Genomic DNA, 15,486 nt, shown 5'->3' with positions numbered 1-15,486 from the left:
GAGCCTTCGTTTATTCTACATAGTTTATGGCTTTAAACCAAGAAGAACCAACTTCTTATCAGATAAATAATTAGTTACTTCCAGGTAAGAAAAATTATCTTCATATTACAGATACGAATTCTTAAAGTGGTAGAAGTGGTAGGCCTAAGTGTAGGTGATTTCATTTTAGACTATCCAGGAAGGATAGTAATTTAGGTGGTTCCCAATTGGTTATCCTACCTACTCTGGAAAATGTGTGTTGTCAATTTGACCTTTCTTGGTGTCAATGGCAAATATCAAGCTAGGAAGCTCCACCAATGATCAACAGGCATAAAGCCAAGTGAAGGTGGCAGCTCACACCAGTAATCTCAGTTACATGAGTCAGGGATCAGGAGGATGGAGGTTCAAGGCCAGCAGGGGCAAAAAAAACAATGAGACCCCATCTCAATCAGTACCTGGACATAGTGACAAACACATGTCATCCTAGCAGTTCAGGATGCATAAATAGATGGTATCAGTCCAGGACAGCCCAGGCATAAACACAAGACTCTATCTGAAAATTAACTAAAGCTAAAAGGACTGGGGATGTGGCTTAGTGGCTCAAGTGGCCGAGTTCAACCTCTAGTAAATGGGAGATAACTATCAGGGCACCAGAACAATGAGCCACTGATGTTTCAGACTCCATATCTTCTCAGCCAGATGAGTAAGGCTAGTGTTTTGATCAAAGACACATACAAGATTTCCCTTTTGTCTAGCACACACAAGAGCAATTCTCCAGGAGGTCCTTATGGAAGCTGAATAACTTCATAGGGAGTAAGCTGTGCTCTAAGAAATGCTATGAAATGTGAGTCTCTGGAAATGGCAATTCTCTAACACTAGATGACTGGATGACTCCAGAGACACTTGCCAAGTTATCTGTTACTAACTTGTCACATAAACTGCTCATCAGATAGCAAAGCCCATCTAAGTATCACCTGAAGTAATTTCCTAACCCAACCAAATCTTCCTGCAACTCTGGACACCAACATAATTATCCATTAGGGAACTGGAAATCTAAAGTAAACCACAGAGAGGTATTCTTTCATACTCACTAGGATAGCTATGGACAAAAAGACAGTGTCTGAGAGAATATGGAAAAATCGGAACTGTCCTAAATTGCTAGTGTGCATGTAAAATGTTATAGTCATCTTGCACAATAGTCTTGAAGTTCCTGGTAAGGTTAACCATAGATATGTTACAATAACACAGGAATTAGACCCAAAGGAAGTAAAAATATGTCCACACAGATACTTATATACAAATAACCTACCACTTATGAGTGGAAAGTTAAAATGTGAACTATCCATAGAATGGAATTTTTTCAGCTATCACAAAGAATGAAATATTGATACTGTTAAAACATGATGAACCTTCATGCAACTGCCTAATTTACCCTTTTTACTTAGTCACTTTCAAGTTTGGCTGCACATTGAAACATTGGGGGAACTTGTACAACCCCCTGGGAATCTCTGAGAGAAAGGCACCTAGATTAATGTTTGATATCCTTTGGGCTAGATAATGTCTATGGTCTCTTACAGCTCTACAATTACATGGAGCACACCTTTGAAGTGGAGGCAATAAGATAACCAAGCCCAATACAAAAATGTTACTTAGAACAGGTCCAATAAGTCTTTTTTCCCTGGCAGTACTGGAGTTTGAGGACAAGGCCTCACACTTGTTAAGCAGGTGCTCTACCAGTTGATCCATATCCCCAGCCTTGGGACTGGGGCTTGGTCTGAAACCTAGGCTTCATTTAGAATTACTACACACCAGTAATTCCAGCACTTGGGAGGCAAAGGAAAGAGAACTGTGAGCTTGAGGTCAGCCTGGGCTACACAGCAAGGACTCAGCTCAAATCAACAAAACCTTAGACTGTTCTACAATGATCAATCACGCACTCCTGCAAGGTTGAATAAAGATATTCCTAGAAGGAATGAACTACAGCTAAAGAAATAGGCCTAACCTGATTGGGTTGCTTTAGTAACAAGTCATTCTGTTTCATAGGAAGCTACATATTAAAACCTGTCACTGAAAGAACAATAAAATAAAACCTGTCACTGGCGTTGAGGATAACCTGTCTATGACATTTATAGATAAGGAATTCTAACAGTCCCAGGCTTTCTAATTAACAGCATCTGTGTAAGTATAAGCTGACATAATTTATAATGGGCTTGATTTCTCATTTGCTTTTTTCCTTTAATGTTTATGAACCAAGGTGAATCATGTTCCGGCTACTCTCCGCCTGCTGGTCCCTGCTAAAAACAAATGAAACTAGACCAAGGTGATGTTAACAATGATTTCTCTAGACCCATCCCACCACCTCATCCTGTGTATCTGCCCACAGTCCCTCAAGGGACACAAATGAGCATGATATAGTTGGGAAGTGATTCAATAGCATCTGTAGGATTGGGAACAGAGTACAAGGAGGATGTCAATCCTTCAAGGGAAGTGAGTCAGACAAGAAAAGCATCCTTTGAGGTTTGGGGAGGGGTTCCCACACCACCTACTACCACATTGGCTGGGCATTTTACGATACGTGCATTGGGACTACTGTAGGCCAAACTTCAAACACTAGGGAATAGAACTTTCCAGTCTAAAAATTAATAGTGCTTTTATGGCTTTGGCTCATTTTGTTTTTCCTTTTCCAGGAATGTGACTATCATCGTTGTTGGCTTGAACAATTCTGGCAAAAGTGCTCTTGTGGATGCCTTTCAAAGATGTGAGAAATAAGACCATTAGATACTATTGTGGTTCTCCTAAGGTTCAATGAGACAATTAGTCCATCCTTGCATTACAGCCCTTAGTTTCACTCTTTTTGAGAATAAGCACCTCTTAATACAAACAGTCCCCTCCTTGCATATTAGTCTGTTTATATAATGTTTGTCATACATTCCCTTAAGGGACATCCTAATTGAAAGTCTTCTCGTGGTGTCAAAATGAGTGTGCCCAACTATGTAAAGAATTGCAGTCAATTATGAAGGATGTTTTCAAATGATGTCAGTTCCACAACCCAATTAAAGTGGAATTTGGTCTAGATAAGAGACAGTCTGGAATAATAAAGAAGTTTAATAACATGAAAGACTTTGTGACAGCTAATATAGCAAGTTGGAACTTGAGAAATGTTGTCAGTTCAGAGATGTGTAAGCTTAATACCACATCTCCACTTTAATAGCTTGACATTTCAAGAAGCAGTTGCACAGAATTTCAGGGAGCTATTGTGAAGCCCTTGGTAACTGCTAGTGAATCAAAAGCCAACACCATGTCTGACAGAGGACACCTCAATCAGTATTTATTCAATGAAAAGGTATGAGACATGGCTGAGTTTCATATCACTGTACAACCCTCAGCAAAGTACAGGAAAGGGCTGACCTGTTTGCTTTGCTCCTGGACTACCCGGGACCCTCTCAATTTTCTTGAACTATAGCAGTGGCCTTTTGGTTGGCCTTGCCATCTCCAATTGTTCCCTCTATGCCCAGAACCACTAAAAATTTTTCCATGCCTTCCTATTCTCTCCCTCCCCACCTCCTGTGCTGGTATTAAGGATGGAATTCAGGACTTCGTGTTCTCATTTGACTTTTTTGCTCAATGCTGTCACTCTACAATTTGAGTCATACCTTCAATTCCACATTTTTTGCTTATTACTTGGAAATAAGAATTGCATGTACTTTCCTGCCTGGGGTGGCTTCAAACCACAATACTTAGATGTCAGCCTCCTGATAGCTAGGATTACAACTGTGGGCCATGAGCACCCAGCACTACCCATTATCTTCAAAATAAAACATCCATTCCTTAGCAGCACCAAGGCCTCTACCCCCTCTTTTAGCTTAATTTCCTGTGCTCCCCACGTATGTCCTCTGATACAATCAACATGAATTCCTTGTCATTTCCCTGCCACCATAGCATTCTAATCCACGTGGCTACACTTCTGTAACACCACTTCCTAGCATTTCAGACTCTCAGATACTTATTGAATCACTCACCTCAAGACACAGCACAAACTTAACTACAGGAAAGCCTCCTCAACTCCCAGTGCTTCTTCACTTGATCCCACACTCTTCTCGCTAGTATGCATCTTTGCACAATTGCAGACACATCTCTTCACATTTAGGGGAATAGGCTCATATAAGGCCCACAAAATCATTTGGTACATGATGGGACAGACATGTATGATTTTTGGATGTTTGTTGGATGTCTTCAGCCATCTTCCTGAATTTATAATTTTGTATGGCCTGTGAATAATGTTATAAGTATCCAAATGGCCCTTGGCAGAAAAAAGATTCCCTACTCCTATGATCTTGAGAAGTAGTAGATTGTTCCATCTGTATATCTTTATCCTCTGTACTATTAGTATCTTCAGGTAGATAATCTATATTTGTGGAATGAGTGTTCTCCTCAGTTCTCAGTTCCACCATTCCCTTGACACTACAAGCTGCTGTTTTATACATTCTTCTTTTTTCTTTCTCTCCTTTTGCCTTTTCACATATATATAATGTGTATATGTACAGAGGGGTTACAGTTACACGAGTAGGGTAATGAGCATTCAGAGCATTCAGAGCATTATTACCACCTCCTTTTTTTTCCCCTACCATTCCTTCCCTCCCCACCTCCCCAACTCCTCCCTCCCCCCAAGTTGTAAAGTTTGTTTTCAACATAGTGTCTTGTACATCTCATTGTTACAATGGGTCGACCTGTATCCTTCTTTCAGCATTTTGTTATTTCCCTTCCCCTCCCCAAATTAGCAATATATATATATATACATATATATATATATATATATATATATATATATATATATATGATGCAGGGCACTGGAATCAAATACAGTGACAATAGGGGTTATTCCATGGGGGAAGAACATACAAAAGAAACAAAAAAAATCACAGCAACAAGGATAAAACCTTTTGTATCCCTATCTTGGGGTTCATTTTGCTTAGCATCATCTTATATAGCTTTTGACCTTTTCTGCTTGTCTGGTAAGATTATCCTAGACATATAATATTTATTGCAAATAAGGGAAACCATGGGACCTATGTTTCTTTGGGTCTGGCTTATTTCACTTAATATAATTTTTTCCAAGTCTTTCCATTTCCTACCTGCCACCAAGAGGAGCTCCAAGAGCCACATTTTAGCTAGTGGCTCAGCCTAGCACCCCCCTTAAAGGCAGCAAATTTGAGTCCTCCTGTTTTATGGTACATTCATTGGCACTTCTGCCTCTCCCAATTCTCTGATAGGTAAGAAAGTAAAGGGCAGCAGGGAAGAGAAGGAGCCAAAATAAAAGGAGTCAAAATAAAAATGAGAAAAAGCCAGGTGCCAGTGGCTCATGCCAATAATCCTAGAGACCCAGGAGGCTAAGAATTGAGGATGGTAGTTCCAAGCCAACAGGAAAGTCCACAAGTAGCCACCAAAAACCTGGAAGTGGCAGAGAGCTAGCCTTGAGCAAAAAAATCTCAGGGTCAGTGTCCAGGCCATGAGTTCAAGACCCAGGACTCACAGAGAAAGAGGGAGGGGGTAAGTGGTACTCAAGAGGGAAAGTGGTACTCAAGTTGGGCCTTGAACAAATGGATTTTAGGTGTGAATCACTGGCACATAGCTAGAGGTTCAACACTAACAAAACAGAAAAGTCCACAAGACTCCATCTCAAAAAATAACCAGTAAACTATAGGCTAGAGGTGTGGTTCCAGTGGTAGTGCACCAGCAAAGCAAGCCTAGCAAGTATGAGGCCCTGAATTCAAACCCTGGACCAGCAAATAAATATATAAGTAAATAAATAAATAAAGTATTAAAGTATTCCCTTTCCTATTAAAGTTTATTAGTAAGTAGAAGGAGATCATAGAACTTACAACACTGTAATATGTCTTATTATAATGTTAAGTCTAGAAGAAAGATATCTGGACTGAGGATGGGGGTATGAGGGAAAACTTTCTGGAATAAACAAAATCTAAATTTTTACTTGAGAAAATAGGCATTAACCAAGCACAGAATAATGGAGAGAATGGCAGCTGGTGAAGGCCAAGGGCAAAAAAGAGCATGCGTAAATGTAGAGTGAGCAAATGAGTATAGCAAATGAGTGTAGCAAATGAGTATAGCAAATGAGTGTAGAGGGGCAAATGAGTATAGGTCTGATAGGTTTTGGATGTAAAGTCTGCATTTTCTCCTAGGAGAAGTGGACAACACTAAAAGCCACTAAACCTGGAGAAGGTAGAGTAGTACAGTCATGGTATAGAAGAATACATATATGCGTATGAGCAAGATGTTAGGAAACTTGGTTAGAATTTTTGAGAGCAGGATCGAGGCAAGGATCAACAAAACTGATGTAACTATATTTCTCCACACTGTGGTTGCTTCTTTCCTCTGTCCCTATGTGTAGTACTTCCCAGCAAGACACAAAACAGTATAAAACCATCACTGACTACACTCCTGCTTGATGAGTATGAAGTATCCATCTACGATCTGATTGGAGACCTAAGGGGCCGAGATAAATGGCCAAACTACTATGCTCAGGCACATGGATTTATTTTTGTCCTGGATTCTACTGACTTAAGACGCATGCAGGAAGTAAAGATCGTCTTAACTCGTCTGATGTTTGATAAAAGAGTGGCAGGGAAACCCATCTTACTGTAAGATTATGCCTTTGTGTCCTACTTCCCCTTCCCAATTTGTACCTTAAGAGAAGTACAGAGATTAAGGGCTGGGTGGTCCCCTTGGGCTCAGTTAGGTTCTTTAGGGACTGTTTACAAGAGCCACTTTATACCATATGCTACCATGTGGGACATGTAAATTAAATGTACACAGATCATTTTGCAGGTATGCATCAAAGAGAAATAATAATTGAATCTCCTATCATCAACCTTTGACTCTTCCTGAACACTCCTTTCCTGAATTTGCTTCTTATCTTTTCTGGTTTCAGTCTTTGATCCTGAAAAGTCATTACGTCAGAGAACAAACACTACTTCATATAATCGGTACCAATGGTTTCCTCCTCTAGGAGGCTGCTTGAGTTACATAACTGGCACTTATTGTCAGGTGGTCAGGCCATCCTCACTCCATCTCAACTCCCTTTATGCCTTTTTCATTCTTCATTAACAATCCCAACAATAGCATGAACAGTTTGAGAGAAGATGTAAAAACTCAAATATGTTCATATCACAAGTGATTCTAATTAAAAGTGTAGTGGCATGATCTAGCGGAAGTGAAAAATGCACCTTAGTGATTCAAGTCATTTATGCTATTATTTCCTCCACTGACAGTTGACTAGAACTTTTTCTAGCTCCTTTCATTTAAATGTCTTGAAACCTAATTCCTAGATATGTAGCAGCTAAATTAGAATCAGAGATTCTCTTCTAGACCTTTGCTTCTATTTTGGTTTCACTTTTCCTTTTTTCTATCTTCCCTCTCCTTTATGCCCTGTTCTAGCCTAGCAAACAAACAAGACAAGAAGGATGCTCTGTCGCCTTGTGATATTATTGATTTTCTACTTCTGGAAAGGCTAGTAAATGAGACTAAATCCATGTCCCGAGTGGTAAGTGTCAACACCTTCCTTCCCTATTTTATAGGGCCTGCTAGATGCAGACCTGGCCCAGTCCCTAATCAGCCCCTTATGGAAAACAAAAGATGCTCCATGCTGGGCATCATGTACATTGATGATTTCTAATTCCAAAACACTTTGCCTTCAAAACAGCAATATAAAGTTGGAAATTTTTGTATCCTCATTATACAGATAAATATAGAGGCTGAGAGACTCTCAGTGACTTGCTCAAGGTTATAGTTAATCCAAGACACCAAAACCACTTTACTAGAAGATCTCAGCCCAGTGGGCACTGGTGGCTCATACCTATAATCCTAGCTATTCAGAGGCTGAGATCTGTGGATCACTGTTCAAAGCCATCAGGGAAGTCCTTGAAACTCTAATTAACTACCAGGAAATCTCCAATTAACTACCAAAAAGTCAGAAGTAGAGCTGTAGTTCAAATAGTAGAGTGCTAGCTTTGAGCAAAACAGCTCAGTGACAGCACCCAGGCTCTGAGTTCAAGCCCCGGGATCAGCACACATGAAAAAAAGACCTCAGCTTTTGATACATTTATCTACTTTCTCAGATATAGATGCTGCATGATTCCTAAGAGGGGTAGACCCTATTTAGGCACAGTACAACTTGTGTACCTCTGCTGTTTAGATGAGAGTGATCAGGCCTGTGGGGACCAGGGGTCCTGGGATCCAGGTCTGAGGCCTTCTTTTTTTGTCACAGGAGCCATGTTCAGTCACCAAAGACCTCCAAAGGAGAAACTATCAATCAATAATTTCAGGTCTACGCTGGCTATTAGCTGCCATTGGAAATAAATATGAGGAGATATATACTCACAAACAAGTATCTACTATGAGCATACCATCTTGCAAGAATACCAGAGCCTCTGGAGAAAGATGTACATCAGATAGGTACTAAGCTGGCTCCATTAGATTTACTGATAAGCGTAGAATCAGGAGTCAATATTCAAATGAGCAGGAGGTTGTGGGAGATGCTTGACCTCTGCATAGCACTGAGCAACTCATTCAGGATCAAACAACCCAAATGGGAAAGCAATGGCTACCAACACTCCAACATGGACAGGTACACTTCTTACCCTGACACAACTTAAGTAGTCACATCAGTGAGCAGAATCACAAAAAGGTAATGAAAACCTAACAGCATTACAATTTCTCCAAAACAGGGCTTCTGTTCCCTGGCTTGCAATGTGCAGGAAAAAAGGAACACAAGTTTCTTAAGGAGGCCTATTGGCTTTATTCTTTGCATGGATATCATAGAGCTCCTTTCATGTTCTTAGCCACTAGTTCTCTGATCCTCCCAATAATGAGGCATAAGGGAAAAGATGAAATGATGAAAAGAAGAAACAGAAAAATAAAACAAAAGATTATGAAGGTTTTGAGGAGTAAAAGCCTAATGTCCTCTTGCTCTGTTGTTACTTTCATTGTCCAAAGGCATATTAACAGGAATGGTGTAGTAGCTTCAGTATATTAAGAAGATTGAACTGTATATTTCTACTACTGCTTTGTCTTTCCAAACTTCTCCAGCTTCCCTGCCAGAGTGGGAATGTCTAAAGAGAAAAGGCAGCATTTTGAGAAAAGACAACATTTTGAGAAAAGACAACATTTTGAGAAAAAACAGCATTTTGAGAAAAGACAGCATTTAGGACAATGCACAAAGGAAGCTAGACCACTAAAGTCAATCCTACAGGTAAATAAATGGCTCCTTAAACATTATTTCCCAAGGTTAATCCTTGAACTCTTGAGCACTGAATGATTATTTCTCCCATCTTCTTGCTGTACAGAAAGATGGTCTACGATTGAGGCCCAAAAAAAATATATCAGTAACATTTGCTTTGGATGAACCCATGAAGGCAGGTGAATGTTCCAAAGGAAATAGAGTTCTGAACAATATTGAGCCTTACTGCAAACAACGTAACAAATTAAGGGCACCAGTGCAATATGTTGAAAACAATCTTTTTGAAGGTAATGTTAAATCAGTGATAAAAGAAGAAAAGTTACATAGGCTTCCTTCCCAATTTCTACAATAGAAGTCCTATTTTGAACCTGAAAGTCTTTTCTCACACTATGATTGGTACTTATAAGGAAAAGTATAGGGAGAGTGCCTAGGGATCAGTTTCTGCTCAGCCAATGTGATACTCCAGCATCTTTCTGCTACTGTAGGGTTGTATTGAAGGTTATCATTGACAGTAGTGGAAGTACAGATTGATACAGACATTTTAGAGGGTTTAACTGACTCTCCCCATCCCTCCTCTTATTTTTTTATTTTTGGGTCTGGTCGTGGGGCCTGAATTCTGGGCCTGGGCACTGTCCCTCAGCTTTTCAGCTCAAGGCTAGCATTCTACCACTTGAGCCACAGCGCCACTTCTGGCTTTTTTTTCTTTTTGCTTATGTGGTGCTGGGGAATCGAACCCAGGGCCTTGCATGCAAGGCAAGCACTCTACCACTGAGCCACCTTCCCAGCCCATCAATACATTTTAAAAAAATGTTGTTGGACATAGTGACTCATGCCTATAATGCCTAGTAATCTCAGCTATTAGGAGGTGGAAACTAGAAATATCATAGTTTGAGTCCAGGATGGCAAAAACTTAGCAAGCCCCCTTCTCAATAAGTTGTACAGGCCTGTCATCCCAACTACACAAGCCATAAGGAGGAAGGCTGGTTCAAATCTGGCCTCAGCAAATACAACAGACCCTCTCCAAAAATAATTAAAGCAAAAAAGGGGCTGAGGGTATGGTTCAAGTGGTAGAACACAACTGCCTAACAAGTACAAGGCTCTGGTTTTAAGCTCCAGTAGAAGCCATTTGAAGCAATAGTCTCATTTCCTGAGCTGTACCCAAAAAACTGTGCTTGAAGTTATTCCACCATAGCATTGTATAGAAAAGGAAAATGATGGAAACAATGTAAATGGGCAATAAGGAGGAATGGCTACATTGGATCACATCTGGTCAAATTCAGTGGAGACATAAAAAAGGCTAATGCTGACATGGAAATTTTTCTACTACATGTCATTTTTGTACATTATAAAGTATATAGATAGATATTTGGAGGGGCAACATCAAAATATGAGGTGTGATTTTTCTGCAGAGATGAAGTAGGTGTTATTAAAAAGTAAAAGACCTGGGCTGGGAAGTTGGCTCAGTGGTAAAGTGCTTGCCTTGCATGCCTGAGGCCCTGGGTTTGATTCCTCAGCACCACATAAGCAAAAAGAAAAAAGCCGGAAGTGGCGCTGTGGCTCAAGTGGTGGAGCGCTAGCCTTGAGCTGAAGAGCTGAGGGACAGCGCCCAGGCCCAGAGTTCAGGCCCCATGACTGGACCCCCCAAAAAAACTAAAAATAAATAAATAAAAAGTAAAAGACCTAAGTGCCCTTCCTTAGATTTTTTTCTTTTGTGTGTTCTGAACATGAGTTTGAATTAAAGATCAGAGTGATCTCCCTTAGCTTTTTTTACTCAAGGCTGACACTCTACCACTTGGGCCACACCTCCACTTCCAGCTTTTTGTTTCTCTGCCCAGTCTGGTTTTGAACCAAAATTCTCAGATCTCAGCCCCCTGAGTAGTTAAGATTACAGGTGTGCATGAGCCTCTGATGCCCAGCTTGGATTTTTGTTTTATAAAAATATCACTTCTTAGATGGCAAGCGAATAACTTTGAAATACTGTCTATGAAGGTGGCATAAGGAACTTCAATGAAATGTGTTGATCAACAGGAGATTGAGAGGGCAAGAAAAGAGAAAGCAATAGAGAGGGTTATTCTGAGCAAAACATATTATATGCACATCTAAACTACTATAGTGGTTCCCTTTGTTACAATTAATACACACTTAAAGGAAAAGAAGTAAACCTGGTGCCAATAGTTCACACCTGTAATCCTAGCTACTTAGGAGGCTGAGTGGTAGAGCACCAGCCTTGAGCAAAATAGCTAGAAGATAGGGTTCAGTGTTCAAGACCCAATACTGCAAACAGAACGTAATAAGAACCTCTTGTTAACAATTATACTTTTTTTGTTTTTAGTTTTCTGTACCTTTTATCTTGTATATAAGTTTATCTGATCCATAGTAGGGAAAGGTAATCACAGAAACAGCAGGACAAAGGATGATCTAATGCCACAATGATACTCACTAGATACTAAGTTGGGAATGAACTTTACAACCTGGGGGGAGGGATGTGGCAGGGAAGGAAAGCAAGAGAAAATGAGGGAAGAAGGAACAGTGTTCAAGAAGTAATGTACTCATTACATTACTTATGTAACTGTGACCCTCCTCTTTCCCGGCTCATCACCTTTTCAATAAATAATAATAATAAAGACCTAGTACTGACACAAGGGGGGAAAAAGGAGTAGATGACAGAAAGTAAATCAGGTTCACATGGGGGGACAGCATTGGAAGGATAAAAGAGACTAAATATAGTCAATGTAATTTATTTACATTGAAAATAGAAGAATAAAACCCGTTGAAATTGTTTTCAGAAAGGGGGGTAGAATAGGAGAGAATGATAGAGGAGATGAGATTGACTATAATACTTTATATGTATATGTGACAATGTCACAAGGAAATCCTCTTTGTACTAATGTATTTTAATAAACAAAAATGGACCCAAGCACTGGTGGCTTATGCCTGTAATCCTAGCTACTCAGGAGGCTGAGATATGAGGATTATGTAAGAAGCCAACCAGGCAGTAAAGTCCATGAGACTCAACTCCAATTAACCACCAGAAAACTGGAGGTGGAGTTGTGGCTCAAAGTGGTAGAGCCCTAGTCTTGAGTGAAAAAGCTCAGGGACAGGGCTCAGGCCATGAGTTCAAGCCGCATGAACAACAACAACAACAATAAAAACAGAAAACAATTTCTTATAATAGGCAGATACCATTTATCCTAATACAATAGAAGCATTTCTTATAAAGCTGTGAGGACCTGAAAGTTGTTATTGGTCACCCCTCAGTGCTCCTCAGAACCCCCAATCACCAAGACTATGAACTGTCAATATCATGATGTCATCCTAGCTCTGACAGAAATCTGATCCTTCAGGTTACCCAGGAGCCTTGGGGTGTTATGCCTACATGGAGGGACCAGAACTTCACTAAAGCAACAAGGACAAAATAGGCTCTGGACTCTGCATAGAAGGGGTAAGAATAAAAAATTACTCAACTCTGGTAGAAGAAGAAATGTCTTGCTGCAGGCACTGAAGAATTTTGGAATATATTATAACTATAGGAATGTGGCATAAAGAATCTCACTGAGAACTATATTTGAATAGGGAGTTAGGGGGATGGAAAAAGAGAAATAGGCTCTATTAAAGGGATCGATACCACCAGGAGGGTTTGGGCTAACAGAGAGGGGGGTAAATGAGGATGCATATGGTAGAAATAGTTTGTATGTATGAAAATTGAATAATGAAGCCAGTTGAGACTGTGTGGGAAATGGGGTTAAGGAGAGTGATAGATAGGGTGAGACTGATTGGGACATAATATATGCATATGTAGAAAGGTCACAATGAAACCTCCCTTGCATAACTAATGTATACAAATAAAATATTTTCTAAATAAATAAAAAGTATTAGCTTATTATAAAAGAAGAGGAAATATCTTTCTAGATGTAAGTAGGTACCTCTAAATCTATATCTAAATGATTTTGTTTCCATAACCTCAGAAAGTAGGGCAAAATGAGTGGGTATCTAGGACAAAGAGATGTTATGAGTTAGTATTGTGGTTAGTATTCACTAAGTACTAATCAGACTCTTAAAGGTCAGAGAGAAGAGAGCAAGAGTAAGAGAACGTATGAATCTGGGACATGGATGGGTGCCTTGTGGAGTATAGTCTACACCCCTGTTGGAAATTGGCCAGTACCCTTCTACTCAAATGATTTAGGAAGGAAATCTGGTACTTGGTTTTGCCTATAAGTGACTGACTATTTTCTTTCTCTGATTAGACTTTTAACCAACAACTACAGAGAAAAAAAGAAGGAAACCAAAAAGATCACCTCATACACTCATACCCCTGAGCAATGGGTTTACCCCACAACAGGCAGGAGGGTTCAGCTTCTTAACTCCTATTTGAAAACTCACTCCAGTCCACGTTCAAGTCCACCTACTTTTACATCACCACATACTTGAGAACCATCATTGTTTCTGTCCATCAGTGTTGTAGCCAGCCAAGTAATCCTATACTCACCAAAAGGCTCATTAAGTGAAGTAGCATCCATTTGAGAATGAATACAACCTTGGCAAAAAAGACTAACTTTGTACTTAGATGCTCCTGATGAAGCCTGTGAACAAAATGTCATTGATGACCAACTAAAATTGAGCCTTGGAAGTATAGGGTTACTTAAACACTTTTAAGGTTCGTATGTGTAAAGGGAAAGGCAAAATAAATAGATTTCTTGTTGTGAATTATGCTCTACTCAATCATTTGTAATTACTTGCCCCTCCAAAAATGAGTCCTAGCCATGGTTTGGGAAGCTCAACAATTGCTTTCCTGTCCCTTCCGGAATAGCAGCTGCTCCCTCTCCTAACACCTAGAGGCACTGACCCCTCCCATTCCTAGGTTGCTGTGGTAGTTTGGGTTGGTGGGTCTTTTTTAAATCTTTAAATAGTTAAAGAAATTACCATTCCACATATCAGTTATAAGTACAATGCATCTTGATCGATGCCATCCCTTTCACTATTCTCCCCCATCCCTGTGGTGGTGGTTCTTTACTATTGTTGCTATTATCACCTCTATCATGCACCACACTTCCAATTGATTAGTGCCTTCTGGATGCCAGGCACAATACTCTGTTCCCCACAGCACATAGACTTTGGGTGGACATATTACACTTGACTGCATTTTACAGATGAAAATACTGCTTTATAAAAGGCAAAACAAGGAGTTGAATCCAGACTTTTGGACTCCAGAACTGCTTTAGGCTAGAAAGATCCACTTAACACTTTCTCAAATACTCTCCAGAAATAAAATGCTACAGCCAGGAATATAAATGCTGAAATATATGTATGTCCATGTCAGGAGAAATACGTGGATATAAATAAACACACCAGCAGTGCTAGCAGATGTGGTTCATTGAAGACTTCATTTTGTTAGGAGCTGATTAAATGATTTACATATATTACTGCCTTTCATCCTCACAAGCCTATGAAGTCAGTTCTATCATAGACACAAAAAGTGCTATGTTCATATAAGTGAGACAATATATCCCAGTACCCATTAGGAGTTAACAAACCTGGTTAGTAGCTATAGAGTTGGGAAGAGCTTTATAGAACCCCTACTCTAGATGGGAAAACTGGGATAGAGGTAGGTTAAGTGACTTGCCCAAGATGGTTCATGGTCACTGGAAAAGCTTCTCTGACAATCTATATGTCCTGTGTGCCCAAGACAGGCTCTACAGTGTCCGAAAATTCTGTGCCTCTCTTGGGTCTTTTAAAGCTTCTAACTCCATCTGCTTTCTTATAAATTACCTGAAAAATATTAATGGAGAATTCTGTTGACAAACACTCACCTGAGAAATAGCCAATGCTTCTACTGAAGAAACACTCTGAAGGATTAGAGATACAGCTCAGTGGAAGAGGACAACTTGCCTAGCAAGCACACACACACACACACACACACACACACATTTTATACAGACTAAAAGTCAGCAAAACATGATTCTTAACAAAAGTGAGCCAGGCAAAGTGGCTTACATCTGTAATCCCAGGACTGGGGAAGTGGAAACAGGAGGAATGTAAGTTGGAGGCCAGTATGGTGTAAGACCCTGTCTCAAAAAATCAACAGCAACATGAAAGAAAATTGGGTCATCCACATTTTTCCTTATGGTATATGTGTTTAGGAGGCAGACATACTTTCTTAGCCAATGGGGAAGTGGGTGGATGTATGTGTGCCATAGGAAGATGAACAGGGTGAAAATTTTAGGTGAAACACTTCTAGCAAAACAATACTGGGGGTC

General features: G+C 40.0%; 1 protein-coding gene across 1 annotated transcript; it reads left to right on the top strand.

Annotated features, from left to right (window-relative positions):
- The first annotated feature begins 2,240 nt into the window (after positions 1 to 2,240).
- Arl13a (ADP-ribosylation factor-like 13A) lies at positions 2,241 to 15,028 on the top strand. Its single transcript, XM_013035067.1, has 8 exons — positions 2,241 to 2,299; positions 2,667 to 2,737; positions 6,386 to 6,635; positions 7,432 to 7,537; positions 8,261 to 8,448; positions 9,082 to 9,244; positions 9,339 to 9,519; positions 14,967 to 15,028. The coding sequence occupies exons 1-8, from the start codon at positions 2,241 to 2,243 to the stop codon at positions 15,026 to 15,028; spliced, it is 1,080 nt and encodes a 359-aa protein (XP_012890521.1).
- The last annotated feature ends 458 nt before the right edge of the window (positions 15,029 to 15,486 follow it).

This window comes from Dipodomys ordii, unplaced genomic scaffold (assembly GCF_000151885.1).
Source record: "Dipodomys ordii isolate 6190 unplaced genomic scaffold, Dord_2.0 Scaffold203, whole genome shotgun sequence".
In the NCBI taxonomy this organism is placed as follows: domain Eukaryota; kingdom Metazoa; phylum Chordata; class Mammalia; order Rodentia; family Heteromyidae; genus Dipodomys; species Dipodomys ordii.
Note: the sequence above shows the minus strand (reverse complement) of the source record. Positions and strands in the feature narration are given on the sequence as shown.